This window comes from Lepisma saccharinum, chromosome 5 (genome assembly GCF_977018435.1).
Source record: "Lepisma saccharinum chromosome 5, izLepSacc3.1, whole genome shotgun sequence".
NCBI classification, from domain to species: domain Eukaryota; kingdom Metazoa; phylum Arthropoda; class Insecta; order Zygentoma; family Lepismatidae; genus Lepisma; species Lepisma saccharinum.
In genome coordinates, this window is record NC_139233.1 from 92,091,097 (window position 1) to 92,106,902 (window position 15,806).

Below are 15,806 nucleotides of genomic sequence, written 5' to 3' on the forward strand. Positions count from 1 at the left end.
GGGTTCATATTTCTGTTACGAAATTCCACTTTTGTAGTAGACCTGTGCCACACTAAGTTGTGACAATAAACAAATCTGAGACACTTTCAAAGTATTAAATTTCTATCTACGTATTTGGGAAAAATCTTTCAATATAATACTTTTTTTGGACGCGTCAAATCATAGTATTTAATTCCTGTTTTAGCAGCTTTAAGAAACCTTATTTTTGGGGGGGGGGGGTTACAAATGCCCTTTCTGCTCCCGTCAAGTTACGCCTATGACAAACAGGAATTCAAAGTAAAAGACTGTCCCGACTAAATCGGGAGACACGTCTGATAGATTTACAATTGGGAAAATCATAATTAAGCGTGTAGTTGAAAACAACCTATTTTCATATATTGCATGCAGCTCTACTTTTTCTGCAATGTGGATCAAGAACTGGGGACGTGGAGAAGCACAACACTCCACGTAACCAATAGTCACGTGACCCTCTTTGCTTTCCTGTCATGTTAACCTTCGCGTGGAACACATTTCTCGGTGTTAAGACAGGCAAAATCACCCGATCATCGAAGGGTGCAATATGTGTTGCCTACCCTCCTGCATTACTTGCTCCTATTAAAGCCTTATGGGGAAGAACTTTTTTCCATGACTGTACACCTTCAGTACACTGGAACGGGGGCATCCAACCAGTGTTACATTCATGCCCTTTTGGAACGACGTTAAATTTTGACAAACTCCCATTTTAACGTGTGCTCTTCGACTTACATGTAGCGTTGTGTCTATACATTCACCACAATACTTCGTGTGATCAGAGCAGCTTCTGGGCCGTTCCTTGTTGTTTGGAGGGGTGGTTGCAATTCAGTGAGCACTCAGTGTATAAATAGCCTATATTTTTGGTAGAAATTCTTGCATTTTTTATTTTTATGAATATAAGTGTGTAATTGATATGTTCTTGTTTTGTTAAGTAAAAGTCTCAATACACAGTTTCTTTTCAAAGGTGCATCATTATTGTTCTTCATGGAACATTTGCAGTTTTATATGGGATTGGTAGAATATCGGTTATTGGTGTCAGTAAATTTTATGTTGGTACGGTATTGATATTGGCAAAATTTTCAGATCCTCATAATATATTTATGTGTTAACATTTTAAATAGGCCTGAACTGTTATCAATAAATGTACCATATCTATACTTTTCTGTAGATTCTAACTCTCACAGGGCCTTCAAAATGCTATGTAATAATTTTGCACAGTAAAAGTATCCTGGAAATTATGAATCTAGTTTGCAATCTTCAATTAAGTTTTCCTGAACATTGTTTGGTGAAAGTGGACATGATAAAATGATGGCTGGTCTACATGACAAAGTATTCAGCATAATGCTCTACAAAGCCAGAGGTTCTAGGTTCGAATACTGATCAGGCATGGATGTACCATTGTGTATGTCCTGTTGCCATTTCATCGTTCATCCTCATTGTCGTGATTAACGCAAGACATAGAAAACCTGCGTAAATTAATAGAAATACATTAAGTGATGGCTATTTTAATATTCTGATTATATCTTAAGTTGATCTATCCATACTTGAATGCAAAAGATTTTTAAATTTGATGTGCAGTTTTTGCAACAGAATGTTTATGCACATAAACACATTTGTAGCAATTGTTACTACTTAAACAGATGATTGATTCGTTTGAATCATTTTACTTCACTTTTCTGAAACTTTTTGACTAATTTTGAAGATAAGGATGAGTGATGGATGATATGATGGAAAGGAAGACACTCACAAAAAGCACCCATGCTCAGGCTGGGATTGGAACCTGGGACCTCTGGTGTGGTAGCACAGTATGCTAACAACTCCACCATGGAGGTCAGCTTAAACAGATGATTTGTGTAAAATTGTGTTGCAACAGTTGTCATTTATTGGAGACTATGTGATGTAAACACTATAAAGTATTAAATTTCAAGGTGTTCTTTTTTTTTTTTTTGGTCAATGTACATTCTGCACACTTCACCTGGACTAGCAGAAACACTGTAGAGGCCCTTTTGATTCTTTCAGATCCTAATGATGTTGAGTCACCCCGTGCTTCCTTCATTATACCTTCCAAATATGGCGTCAGTCCCCAGACCCCTCCAGTGAGTCCAAACGAAGAAGATCTGTCCTTGGTTCTTGGAACAATGCAGGTACGTGCAAATATTTATTTATTCTCACAGATAAACAATCAACAGCTGGATATAGTGGTGCTGATTACATTATCACAAGTGTGGCTGAGAGCAAAAGTTTGTGGGACCTTATCTCCACATATAGCACATGGGATAAGGTGAAATGCACTAAATAAATTGTAGCTAAAGAATGTACATGGAAACCAATATGCTTTCATGGAATGGTACATTCCCTTTCAAGCCATCACCCCCTGAAACTCAAGGCCATTTCAGTCAACAACCTTCCCCTCGTGACGTAGGGACAGGCAGACCCTTGGGGGTCAAGGAAAGGAGGGTGAAAAATCTCCACACCCTGCAAAAATGCTACTTAGTTGAGCTTCTAGCTGTGTACTGTGAACGTGTTCTTTTACAGGTGGATGTGCTTTCGCCTTACATTTAGTGTTTTAGTGGTTTTTTTTTCTTGTTTTTTGTACAAGAAGTAAAGTTTTGATGGCATCATGTCATTTCGTAGTTGTGTGCCATATTGTAAAGGCAATTACGACAATGAGTCAACAGTGACAACTATTTTTGTTTCCAAACCATCTAGAAAGCCGAGAAAAATGGATTAGAGCTATCCACAGGAAATATTTATCACCAACAAAAGCTTCCAAGGTAATTTCAAGTAGCTAGTATAAGATGCATGTTTTGTTTGAAATGGCGTTTTCAAGTTGCCTTCGTATACTCCTAAACAGCTAGCAATTCCTCTCCTTCATTTAAAATTATTACCTGAGTAATTAACTAGACAAGAATCTATGTTCTATTCATTCTTATAGACAATACTAATTTTCTCTAGACGTAGTTCTCTTTATAATATTCCTCCACTTGCACATACTTTACACTACATTATGCTTAACTTCAATAAACGGAAACTCACCCTTGATATTTTTATCTAACTAACTAACTAACTCTCTAGCCTTCTTAAACCCGAAGGTTCATGGCTGCAGCAACACAGGCCTTCCAACTGTCCCTATCTTGAGCAAGATCTATATACTCTTTTCCATCCCTACCGATTTCCTTTAGGTCCATCTCAACGTTGTCCCTCCATCTTCGTCTTGGCCTTCCTACAGGTCTCTTACCATCTGGTTTCCCAACAAGAATCCTGTAAACTCCTCTTTCCTCTCCCATTCGTGCCACATGGCCTGCCCACCTAAGTCTTCTTGATTTAATTATTCTAATAATATCTGGACATGAGTACAAATTATGTAGTTCTAAATTATGTAACCTTCTCCACTCACCTGTCTCCTCATCCCTTTTAGGTCCAAATAATTTCCTAAATATCTTATTTTCAAATACTCTCAATTTATGTTCCTCTTTCAATGTAAGGGACCAAGTTTCACACCCATATAATACTACAGGCAAAATTACTGTTTTGTTTATTTAACTTTTAGTTTCTTAGATATTAAACGAGAAGACAAAAGATTATGAAGAGAGAAGTAACATGCATTTCCTGAATAAAGCCTACTTTTTATTTCCTCTTTAATATAATTTTCATTTGTTAATATTACTCCTAAGTATTTGAATTTGGGAACTGGTTAAAACGAGTTGTTATCAATAATTAAATTTTGATTATTACCTAACACTTGGTTTCGGCCTGTAAGCATATATTTAGTTTTCTCTTTGTTAACTTCCAAACCTATCTCTTTAGCAGTTTTGAAAAATATTTTAGCATTATTCTTAATTGTATTCACATCATCCCCCAGTAAGTCTACATCATCTGCATATGCTAACAACTGAGTCACACCATTTAATTTTAGTCCTCCTTTAGTTTCTTTTACCATCCTTACAGTATATTCTCTAATACTTAGTTGGGTAATAAATAAAGACAATCTAGAATAATTTTGTACTTTATAAAAATGCTACGTTGCTTTTCAGCCCTTCTAGGTTAATCACGATGATGAGTACAAACAGTGAATTGATGAGATATATTTCATCTTCGCTTATGAAGACAAGGAAAGTCAAACTTTTCCGATTCGAAAAGAAACCGAGAACGAGACATTCATTTCAAACTCGTGGCGAAACCGAGAACGGCTCAACATTTTAGCAGTTCAATAAGAAACGGAGAACGAGACAAATAATTGCAATTCGAGACTAAACCGAGAGTGAAACATTTATTTCAAACTATCTCGATGCGAAACCGAGAAAGACATTCGAGAACGAGACAAACATTTTCACCTTAATACGAAACCGAGAAAGACATTCATTTCAAACTATGAAAAACCGAGAACGAGACAAACATTTTCAACTCGATACCAAACCGAGAAAGACGTTTATTTCAAACTATGAAAAAACCGAGGACGAGACAAACATATTCAACTCGATACGAAACCTACATTCAATTCAATTTATGACAAAACCGAGAACAAGATACATTTTCATCTCAATACGAAACCGAGAAAGAAATATATTTCAAATTATTAAAATACCGAGAACGAGACAAACATTTTCAACTCGTAACGAAACCGAGAAAGACGTTCATTTCAAACTATGAAAGACCGAGAACGAGACAAACATTTTCAACTCTATACGAAACCGAGAAAGGCATTCATTTCAACCTATGAAAACCGAGAACTCGACAAACATATTCATCTCGATACGAAACCGAGAAAGGCATTCATTTCACACTATGAAAAACTGAGAACGAGAAAAATTTTCATCTCGATACGAAACCGAGAAAGACATTTATTTCAAACTATGAAAAACCGAGAACGAGACAAACATTTTCAATTCGATACGAAACTGAGAAAGGCATTCATTTCACTATGAAAAACCGAGAACGAGAAAAATTTTCATCTCGATACGAAACCGAGAAAGACATTTATTTCAAACTATGAAAAACCGAGAACGAGACAAACATTTTCATCTCGATACGAAACCGAGAAAGACATTTATTTCAAGCTATGAAAAACCGAGAACGAGACAAACATTTTCATCTCGATACGAAACCGAGAAAGACATTCATTTTACACTATGAAAAAAAAGAGAATTTAACACGCTTTTGATGTAATTGTATCTTACTTACATTGTGTAATTGTGCTTGATTTTTGGGAGGGGTCTGTTTAATTTAGGAGGGAGGAATCTTTGCGTTTAATTGCGTGAGATTATTCTGAAATTCTAACATTTTGCTTAGAGGCGATTTATTTTTTATTTAATATGCTTAGTTTTGATGTAATTGTAACTTACTTTCATTATGTTTTTTTTGCCAGTAAATTTTAGAATGAGCTCATGAAACTTATGTTCTTGGTGTTTTAATTAACATCAGACGTTTTGAGGTAATGACATTTCAGAATGATTTTATTTTTTTATTGTGATTTTAAAATTTTAAGTCGGTTGATGTAGATCTAAAATGACCTAATGTAATATAAAGTCAGCCAGCGTGGGTGAATCCATGTGACACATGAATGACTTGGTCAGTGAATAAGTTAGAGCCATGCATTACAGCTAGGTTAAGAGAAGCTAGTAATTACACTGTGCACAATTTTCTTATCTTTAAAAACAAGATTTTTCTGCCTGTTTGCTGCCTTTCCAGGTTAAATGTGTCAACGACAATGAATGAAAAAATGTACATGCCTTAACTTGTTTAAATTAATCGCTGACTGAAAATCTGTATATCCTCCTAAATTGTATCTATTAATATTTTTCTTTCGAATGCGTTTCAATGCTAAGATCAAAATGCAAAAATTGTGCGTACATAAATGTAAATCACTACATTTGGAAGAAAAAATTAGATGTTCGAACTTATCTAGTACAATGTATATATTACTTTATATTTTGGTATATTAAAATAATTGGTATTCAGCAGATTTGTATATCCTTATTTACTATTCTTGTTTAACAACATTCTGCTGAACATTACGTAGTAATTCTTTTCCGCTGTAGAAGCAATATTCGGAAATGCTGAGAATCGAACAGGTCTGGCTACTGCTGGAAGGGTCGGATCGGCGTGACGTCACGCGGCAAGGGAGTGGCCTTCTAGCTCTAGGGGGTGATGTTCAAGCCAGCTCAGTGGTCGAGCAGGTTAAGTGTTGTTTTTTGTGTCCCTTGATCAATTTTAGAAATGCTCTGGAGGTGAGAGACATTGCATGGGTTGCATAGTTCAATTAACAAGGATTCTCAAGAATTGAGACACTTGCTTCATATTTGAACAATTTATTTTAGGGATGGGGCAGTTTAATCGGTACTCTATCGGTATCGGCCGATATAGGCATATCGGTTTATCGGTAAAATTACCAATTATTTTACCGATCTGATATAACTATAAATATCTTGTAATTTTGTGTAATATTGTGCCATTTTGTTACAATTTTTATGGATAATCTCAATGACCTACTTTTTAAAAAGTAAATATCTAAATATGCAACTTCCTTTGCATTGCAGTCACCTGGAAACGTACATTTATTAAGGAGGTCAATGAACCATTCATGTTCTTCAAGGATCATTTGGAATTTTATATCGGATCGGTGGAATATTGGTTATCAGTATCAGTAAATTTTATATTGGTACTTCATTGATATCGGCCAAAATTTTTATATTGGCCCACCCCTAATTTATTCGTTTGTTGGCTACATAGACCAACCAATAACCTAAGTCCTAGTCTAGCTAAATATTTCTAGTAAGTTAAACTAAGTTTAATACGTTAAAACTAAGTTTAAACAACATCTAAGAATGACATTAGTAAATATCCAATTTCTTTACCTGTTCTGATATATAGCCAGTGCAATCCTATGAAGGGCAGCTATTTCCATAGAATAGGATGCTGTTTCCTAAAATGGCGGGATTATAGCAAATTGGCATCCTCCCTGCTCACCGGAGACCTTTCCCAAAGTCATTCAATCCTAGTGACTTTATCTATGCCTAAGTCCACTTCCTCAGTTTGACCTTATAAGGTCAACACCGTAAGACACTATTCCCTATCTCACTCTATTTCTAGAGATCCTTGAAAAAAATGTGGTTTACCACTTGTGAAATAGTTCACTCTTTCGTGGTTTAGCCACTCTCTCTTCCAACTTGACCTTTAGCCAATGGTCTGGACTTATTTGTGTGCTCATCCTTCTGCTTCGCAAACAAACTGTGATGGTATGCTCTGATGTCACAGGGTGACATCTGTGTTGTGAAAAGGGTTTCCGGTTGGTGGTATCAGGACTGTCACCTGCCAATATCCAAGAGCTGAGAGAATTCAATTCAGCATAGATCACATAAATGGCCTGCTATAAGGGTGGTTGGCGAGTCATCCGTTACACCACTTATTCTTATCACAATTAGCCAAAAGTGGCAGAAAAGCGACATAAATAGAAGCATGCATGTTTTTTTTTTATGAAAACATGAAATATGAAATAACTCACTTTGTTGTAATTTTTTCTGGCTTTTGAAAGGCTTGAGGTGCATTTTCCCACCATGTTTGGTCACAAAATGATGTGGAATGAACTGCAAGATGTGAAATATGCTCTTAAACATGAAATTTAGAGTTTATTTACCGATGCAACATCTTCTGAGGTCTGAATTATTCTGAGTTATACAAATCATGGCAAATTGATAAATTCTGCTGTAAATATTTAAGAGGCAAAAATGCACTCATTTACACAGGAATAAACTTAATACAGTGAAATCACAATTATATGTTTGCTATAGTATGTTTTTCTCATTATTACATTTTTTTCTGGCGGTCCCTGCAAATTCCTGTTATATTTCAGTTATACCACTTTCAGAAATATGATTTTCCAGTTATATGTTCAACGAGTTCAGTCCCAACAAGGAAAAGACTTCAGTTATAGTTTTTAACTCTGCTTGCTGGAAAGGATACTGCTCTTTGAGTTAAAGATTTCCGTGATGATAAATAACATTTGCCACCAGTTCCCATACAGGTTTTTTGCATCTTAGGGTATGGAATGGGCAATGCACCCTTGAACCAGATTGGCCTGTGCTAAATAATCCTGCTTTTATACTTTGCATCGCGTTCGGACATGTCTTATCTGCAACTAAAGCAGATCGGAAACTGATATCTTTCAAGCTGTCAGACAAGTCACTGGCGCTACTCTCTCCCAGCGTGTCTTAAACATTACAAACAAACTGAAGAAAGGGGGGGAGTCAAGAGTGGCCTCGGGGGGGGGGGGGGTCCGCTGTGTCTTATTACCCTCGTATTTAAAGATAATACGGTTGTTGAAGACAGAAGTTCCAGACCTTTTTTTTGTGCAAAAGGAAATCGCAGATAAACAAATTATTGAACACTGTGATTTATTTTGACCATGTGAATGGTTCTGAAGAAAAGCAGAGATTATACTGAAGCACTAAAAAGCACTTTGTTTCCCTTTTATTACTATGGGATAAATTGAAGATAAAAGGCTATAACTGCTCAACCACTGCATATTTTTGAAAATAATATATTCTAAATGTAAGAATGAACAAAAAGCAACATTTTACGTAATATCAGACAATTAAGGGTCCAGGGGGGGAAGCGAGGGAAAAATCCCAAAGTTCAAATTTTTCCGTAATTAAGCAAAATTTCTGAACGCCGTGATTTCCATTTTTTTTCCCCCCGAAGTTGAGGCATGTCCTCATAGAGTGGTATTTTGTCACGCTTCCCTCCAAATTTGGTTAACCCTAATTATTGGGAGGCACAATGTATAAATTTTACCTCCGCTCAAAGCCCTGTCTTTAAGAAAGAAAACAAAACCAATTTCCTTCTGTCTACGACAATTAGTTCTCGAGCTACGATTTTTTTGTACTTGCGGCAAGTTTGAAAAGCACACGCTTGAAAAGGCAAGTGAGGTTTTGTCCGCTAAAGGTTTTAAGTCCACTCTATGCAATCGGGACTGGAACTACAGTTTAAAGTCAGATCCGAACCACTATGACCTTCCACCATGTGTCTAACCCGGAACCCCCTTTATTACAAGGCAACTACATTACCACGATGCCATCGGGGAGACAAAAAAAATATACGTAAGCCCTCCTTGAAAATTCTGGGCACGCCACTGCCTCGAGTGTTCAAAAGGATTAATTTTGTGTTATCTGCAAAATAAGAGTTAAGGTTTTGTTTACCAGAAGGCAGGACAAGAACGAAAAATTGCATCCTATATGTTGGATGAGTCATTGCTGTCAGAAGCGATATCGGCAAGGGACTGCTATGGAAGAGCTAGGCATAATATTGGCACCAGTAGCAGTCTCCCCCCAGACAGACTGGCACCAATGCACAGAATAGAAGGTCCTGCGTATTTTAAAGATAAAGAAAGCACTTGTTGAAGACAAGAAAAGCTGGACTGCAGCATTTATTTTTTTAGTCAGCAACTTGCTTATTCCCGAAACAATTTGCATAAAGAAATGGGGAAGGCTTATTGTATTGTAAGGGACACACGAGTAATACTGTCTATACAGATTGCATTAAAGAGAAGGCTGCTTCTTGAAATTATTGCATAGCCCTGCACAGCAGTGATTATTGTTTTGGCAATACCCCTATCATAAGGTAGGAGTTCACGGTCGCATGGTAAATGAATGCAAAAGCAAGGGAAAGGCGAGGGAAGCCTGGCATATGGAACAGGCTTCTAGCAAATTTTGTCATCGGCAAGGTTTGGAAAACGTATAAAGCAGGAAACGAGAGTTACGATAAGCATAAGATCAAGATAAACGTCCTAATGTTCAACATGGTATTTTGCAGAGAATTGGCTGAATGGTTTAAGTGGATAAACCTTGCTTGCACCCCTTCTACCCTCTGGTGTACTCACCGTCTGTTTATCGTGATTTTGTGAATTTAGAATAACGATTTAGAACAGATCAGTGCAATTCAGCAAACTTTGGTGCATATATAGTACTCCTTTTCTTTCTTTTTTGTACTTAATTTTATAATTTTAATTATCTTTCAATAATACTTTTCCCCTTCTGTCCCCCATATAACGTATAACTGAGATTTCACTTTACTCTGATAACTACATAAATATGCTATTAGAAGGGAAATGTTTATTTTGTGCAATAAGTATAGTTGTTAAATCAAATTTAGGGTTTTATTCACAGTTTTAACATAGAGATGCCATTGTGTATTCTGCTTTTGATCCTGAAATACACCTAGTTTTTATACCGAAATCTCGATCTTTGATTCACCATAAATATGTGGATCTTGACATAAATAACAAAAATGCAAAACACATTCTACCTTTGTTTATGACTTTTTTCTTTTATGATCATAAATTATTGCCAGATCATAGAAGTTACCTACATATTTTTGCTACTACATAACAATTCCATTTTCAGGTTTCACGTGGTCGAAGCTACAGCACTACCATGACACCAAAAGTCCAGTCGGTGGATTGCTCTCACCGCGAACTGTCACGCACGAATAGCGATTCCAAGGGAGTCCTCATGCGAAAGAAATCCGTCCCAACCACAGGTCGGGAAAGCAAGGAGAGGGAGAGGGAGCCTGGCTCAGCGGAAGAGTTCTTCATTGACGTGATCTTACAACGACATGCTCGGCGCTTGCTGTCCTTCTGCAGACTTAAAGATTTGGGGTACTTTGCAGGGCACTTGGACTTCCATCTTGTGGCGTGGTTGAAGAAGGAGAAGAACAGAGCAGCTAGGGTAGAAGATTTTGTGGTAACAATAAAGAAGCTCCACAGTGACTTCATGTGGCCGTATCCTGTGTTGGCGCATCCCATCTCTTACTATTTACAACGAAAGCAATCAGGGTCAGGTAAGAAATAGAAATTATTTCGGTAATTTAGATACACATGGCTTTCGTCCTTCAGTCGTTTCTATAATCTTCGGCTGGAGTTTATTCCATGAAGAATTTAAGTTTGCTGCCAATACCTTACATGGCTCCTACATTTCAATCTTCGGGAAACCATTTACAGTCGAGTCTCGCTTATTGAACATAAAGGGACTGGCAGAACGTCTGATAACCGAAAATGTCGGATAATAGGGAGGTGTTAAGAAAAAGCCTATTAAACGTCAAACTAATGTTATAATTTTACACATTACGAACCACTGCACTGAGTAGCAAATGACAGACACATGAGTGATAGTGTAGACGGGCGCGCCACGCGGTAGAGTGGGGAGAAACTAAAAATAGACTACGCTCAAGCTCGCAACATGCAGTTCTTGTTGCCGATTGATGATTTTTTTTTTGTGGTTGTGTGTCGGATAATACGAAATGTCGGATAAGCGAAGGTCGGATAAACGAGACTCTACTGTACGTCTTTAACCTATCTTTTTAATGCTTTAACTACATGGAATAAAGCAAGGAAAATACCAGAAACTTGGACTGAAGTGCAGTGTTTTTAAACCAATCACATGCAAGTATGTTTTACCTTTGCATTCTTCTACACTAAATTTGTCACTTAGAAATTTAATTTTTACCCATTTTAACAGGGTAAACAGGCTTTCAGTGGCTAATTAGGGTTGAGTCATACCATTTCAAACCAATTGCATAACCATTACTGATTCCTTGATTATTTTACCAATCTTATATATATATAAATATCTTAAAATTTTATGCAATATTGTGCCATTTTGTTATACTTTTTATGGATATAAACATATAATGTCTATCACATACATTTTTGTAAAAGCAAATGTCTAATTATACAGTTCCTTTCCATTACAAAAGTTTGGTTTATCTCGTAATGTACAGTTATTAAGGAGGTTAATTAACCATTTGGAATTTTATATCGCATCAGTAGAATATTGGTTATGACTATGGACCAAAATTTCATATCAGCACATCCCTAATTTTTTAAAAAGTGAATATTCTTTTCTTTTCCATGTTTTAGCACAATAATGAAAACCCTTTTTTATCTTCATAAAAACATTTATTTTACATTCAATGAAAAATATGTGAAAGCTATCTATAGGGATGTGGAGGACAAAGAAACAAAGAAAGCTTTTCTTGGAAAATGTTAATTTATTTTTGTCCATAGTTTTGACCCTTAGACTAATTTCCACTGACATGTTTAGGTTTTTCATGTAAAAATCATGCTTATATTGTGCACTACTTTAGACGCTTCATGAACATGTATCTGTTTGCTTAAGTTTTTGTTATTTCTCCAAAGGTTCATCTGGACGATCGTTCCCAGCCTCGCCAACTATAGAAGACCGAATGAAATCCCTAACCATTGATATAATGGGGCTGCCAACTGGCCATTCTGGCAGTAAAATTGGAGACAGTGGGTATATCAGTTATCCAGGTCCAGAAAAAGTAACAACTGGGTCTTTCATGACTAGCAACGTTCATCCACCGTACCTGATTTCTCCGTCTGATTTCCAACCTGGCCAGACCGTTGAGGCCCACTTAATGCCACATGTGATGCAAGGTATATATATATATATATATATATATATATGTGTGTGTATATGCAGTGCCTTCTTATTGTGATTATTGAAATTTCCTGTGACATATTCTGAATTAAAATGTTGTCGTTTTCCTTTTTCTCTTTGCTTGATAGCTTGGTTAGAGCAGGGTCAGAATTTTCTATAAACTTTTCAGTCATTGATTACAGTTCTCTTTTGTGCAAAGTTATATCTAACAGGTCAGATACATACAGAATTTTCCCCTCAGTTTGAGGTTTCCATCCCTAACATATAATTGGGCCTCCCCGATGGGGTCCCGGGTTTGATACCCGGTGGAGGCACATAGTGGTTCGGATCCCACTTTAAACTGTAGATCCAGTCCTGATTAGCCTTACTGTGCATAAAGTGGACTTAAAACACCTACTCAATCCAATCCTAATGTATAGTCCTTCATCAGGAACTTGTTAAGTGTGCATTAAAGCATGAGGTAAAATTTTTAAAAAGGTCAAAGCAGGTTAAAATAGTATAAGGTGCCTGTCATTTGTCCACATGTTGAACTGGCTCATGTTGAACTGGCTCATGTTGAATCTGCTTTTGTGCTTTTATAAAATTTTACTTGATGTTTGAAGTGCATTTATGTTGATGAGGTCAACATGTAAGGGACTGGAACGTCGAAAGTAGAATTGAAGGAAAAGTATATGTAAGTACCGTGATCGTTTTACAAATGTCTGTAACTAAGTGAATGAGCAAAAAACTTCCAGCAGCAAGTCACTTTTCAGATGAAGAATGAGTTTGAGCGAGAGGGGCTAAAGGCTCGAGAGGATTGTGCTGGTAAATAGGAGGGCCATAAGTACACAAATGACAATTGATGATTATAATATTAGCACCCCAAGTAGCATGTTGGAGCTGCAGTGGTCTAGTCGGAAGGGTGTCTGACTGCCAGTGGGAGACCTGGGTTTAATTCCCAGGGTGGGTGTCCCTGCATAATGTGGCTCTGGGGCTCACCCAGTTTCAACAAAATGGATGGCTACCTGGGGCAACCCTTGGAGAGAAAGTGGCTGGAGCATGGTGCTGATTACATCACCAACATGGCCAAGATCGATAGATACATCCCCCTATACAGAGCGAGTCACCTAAAATTACTACCGGAAATATTTCGTGAACAACAATAAATATTGAAAATTGCTTTCACAGATATGAGAGGGGCTCATGAAATTAGTGGATACTTACGTTTTTTAAATGGAAACACCATATTATTTTTAGTGTAATTGAAAGTGTGGAAAAATATGAATTAATGACTTTGTCCCTACTTTCAATTGCACTAAAAATAATATGGGGTTTCCATTTTTTTAAAAAAACAAGTTTGTGTTGAAAATTGTACTTCCTTACGTAGTTGAACGTGTTGTGTTTACTAATGACATGAGCCCCTCTCATAACTTTATATCTGCGAAAGCAGTTTTTTAATATTTGTTGTTGTTCAAGAAATATTTCCTGTGGTAATTTTAGGTGATTCACCCTGTATATGCCTCATGGCATGATGCAAAATGTACAGGGAACTTTACCTTTTAAGTAGCATGCCAAAGTATGTAATTTGTCATTTTAACATGGATTGGTGACGTCTGACAGGTATTACGTTGGTGCCTTCAATAAAGTGGATACTGAATACACAGAATAGACAGAAAACCTTTCACAAAGATCTAAGTGGTGAAAATTGTGTGGCAGCCAGAGATAGCTTGGTAGCTCAGCGCTACAACGTTGTAGCCAAAGACCTAGGTTCATTCCCTCATTGAGTCACAATTTTGACATACATGTTCAGTAAGTTATAATTGAATTTCATGTTGGAGATTTAATTTTGAAGTTTGTGCTTAATTTTGCAATGTGTCACAACTAAGTAGTGTAAAAAATATAAACTCGGTTTGTTTCTTATTTTCCTAACATTTCTTTTCGACCTCTTAGGCCAATAACGGTGATGAGGATGAATGTGGTAGATAATACTCATGAAAGAATAGCCACAAAAGAACACACACAAGCCCAGACCAGGATTTTAAACTTGAACTTTAGGCATCAAGTTTTTAAAACACTTAAAATGCTAAATTTGGCTTTGAAAATTATATTACATTACAGTCCAAAGTGTCAGTTGTGGTTTCATGGTGCATTAACACATTAATCTGTTTGCGTCTGCAGCTTTTTAAGTCACTCATTTCATTTAGGCTATGTACTGCATGGTGTAATGGGTTTACATGTAACCTTATTGGAGAAGATACCATAGTTTTCACCACAAACATTTTATTTCCAGATGATAGCAGTTTACTTAGTGAAGAGAGCTCGTATTGGGGAGATGAAAAAGACCATTACACCACAGATGACAATGAAAATACCTGGAGTGATGGCCCACTGTCGCAAGATTTTGAGCAGCTTTCGCAAGAATTAGCTAACAGAGGCCCAGCAAAGGCTGAAGTACAACTTAGGTACAAATTTGTTCCATGAGGTGGTATCTATTTTCAGTTATCAGACGTAAAAGTAGAAAGTATCCGTGGTAAGAAATAACAGATATTGAAATGAATACTTTGAGTCTTTATGTTGTACAAATGCATTTATTAGCGTGTGTGTGTTGGGGAATGGTTTGGTCCTGATATGGTTTTTAATGTTTCTTGAACAGTTTTTTAAGACTATTTTAAGTAAGTAAATACATGTGTGTATTTTCTGATTGCGCAGGTACTTACTGCAATTGTTTATGGAAGCAAGCTGCTTAGAGTGGTCACTCATAGTGTCAGTGCTTCTGCGAGATGCTATGGCGGTGCTCCGAACGACAAATGCTGCTCGATCCCCAGATCAGTCATCAGAAATAGTTCTTCATCTGAAGGAAGGGTTGGTTGCCCTGAATCACTGGAGTAATACAGAGTGGTAAGTGTTTTGATGTTTCTGTGTAGTGTTGAGAATTTGTAGGAAATGCTAAGATAAATGTCAGAATTGGAAAAATGCACCATGGAGACCCTCCTGGTGAAAAATATACCGGGTGGGACGTACGTAGTGCATTTCCATTGAGGATGGATGGGATATATATACATTCCAGCACCACGTGGCAGCAATTAACGTGCCATTTCTTGAAAACTACACACGGTATTTCAGTTCTGTCTTTTTTGTTCATTAGTATGCACATGAAGGTTTGACATACTCGAATTTCAAAACAGTATATCCACTGTTACTATTATTAACAAGTGTAGATTGAAATAGTCATTTGTTACCCATCGTAATATTATGAGATATATTTATAAAAAAGGCTATAACTTGTAAACCACTGTTTCTTTTCTGGAAAAATGAATACATGCAATAAAGTGCAAAAAGCAACAATTTAATAACTTGCAA

The 15,806-nt window shown here is 36.7% G+C and overlaps 1 protein-coding gene across 2 annotated transcripts in view; it reads left to right on the plus strand.

Annotated features, from left to right (window-relative positions):
* Nucleotides 1–15,806, plus strand: part of Rich (Guanine nucleotide exchange factor subunit Rich) — a 211,240-nt gene that overhangs the window by 180,374 nt on the left and 15,060 nt on the right. For both annotated transcript variants that reach the window (XR_014441698.1, XM_083122778.1), the window contains exons 17-21: nt 2,032–2,156; nt 10,410–10,845; nt 12,203–12,463; nt 14,737–14,908; nt 15,156–15,344. Coding sequence is in view for 1 of the 2 variants with exons in the window: in XM_083122778.1 (XP_082978904.1) it covers nt 2,032–2,156; nt 10,410–10,845; nt 12,203–12,463; nt 14,737–14,908; nt 15,156–15,344 (1,183 nt within the window). In the remaining variant the exon portion in view is untranslated. The remainder of the gene's footprint in view (nt 1–2,031; nt 2,157–10,409; nt 10,846–12,202; nt 12,464–14,736; nt 14,909–15,155; nt 15,345–15,806) is intronic.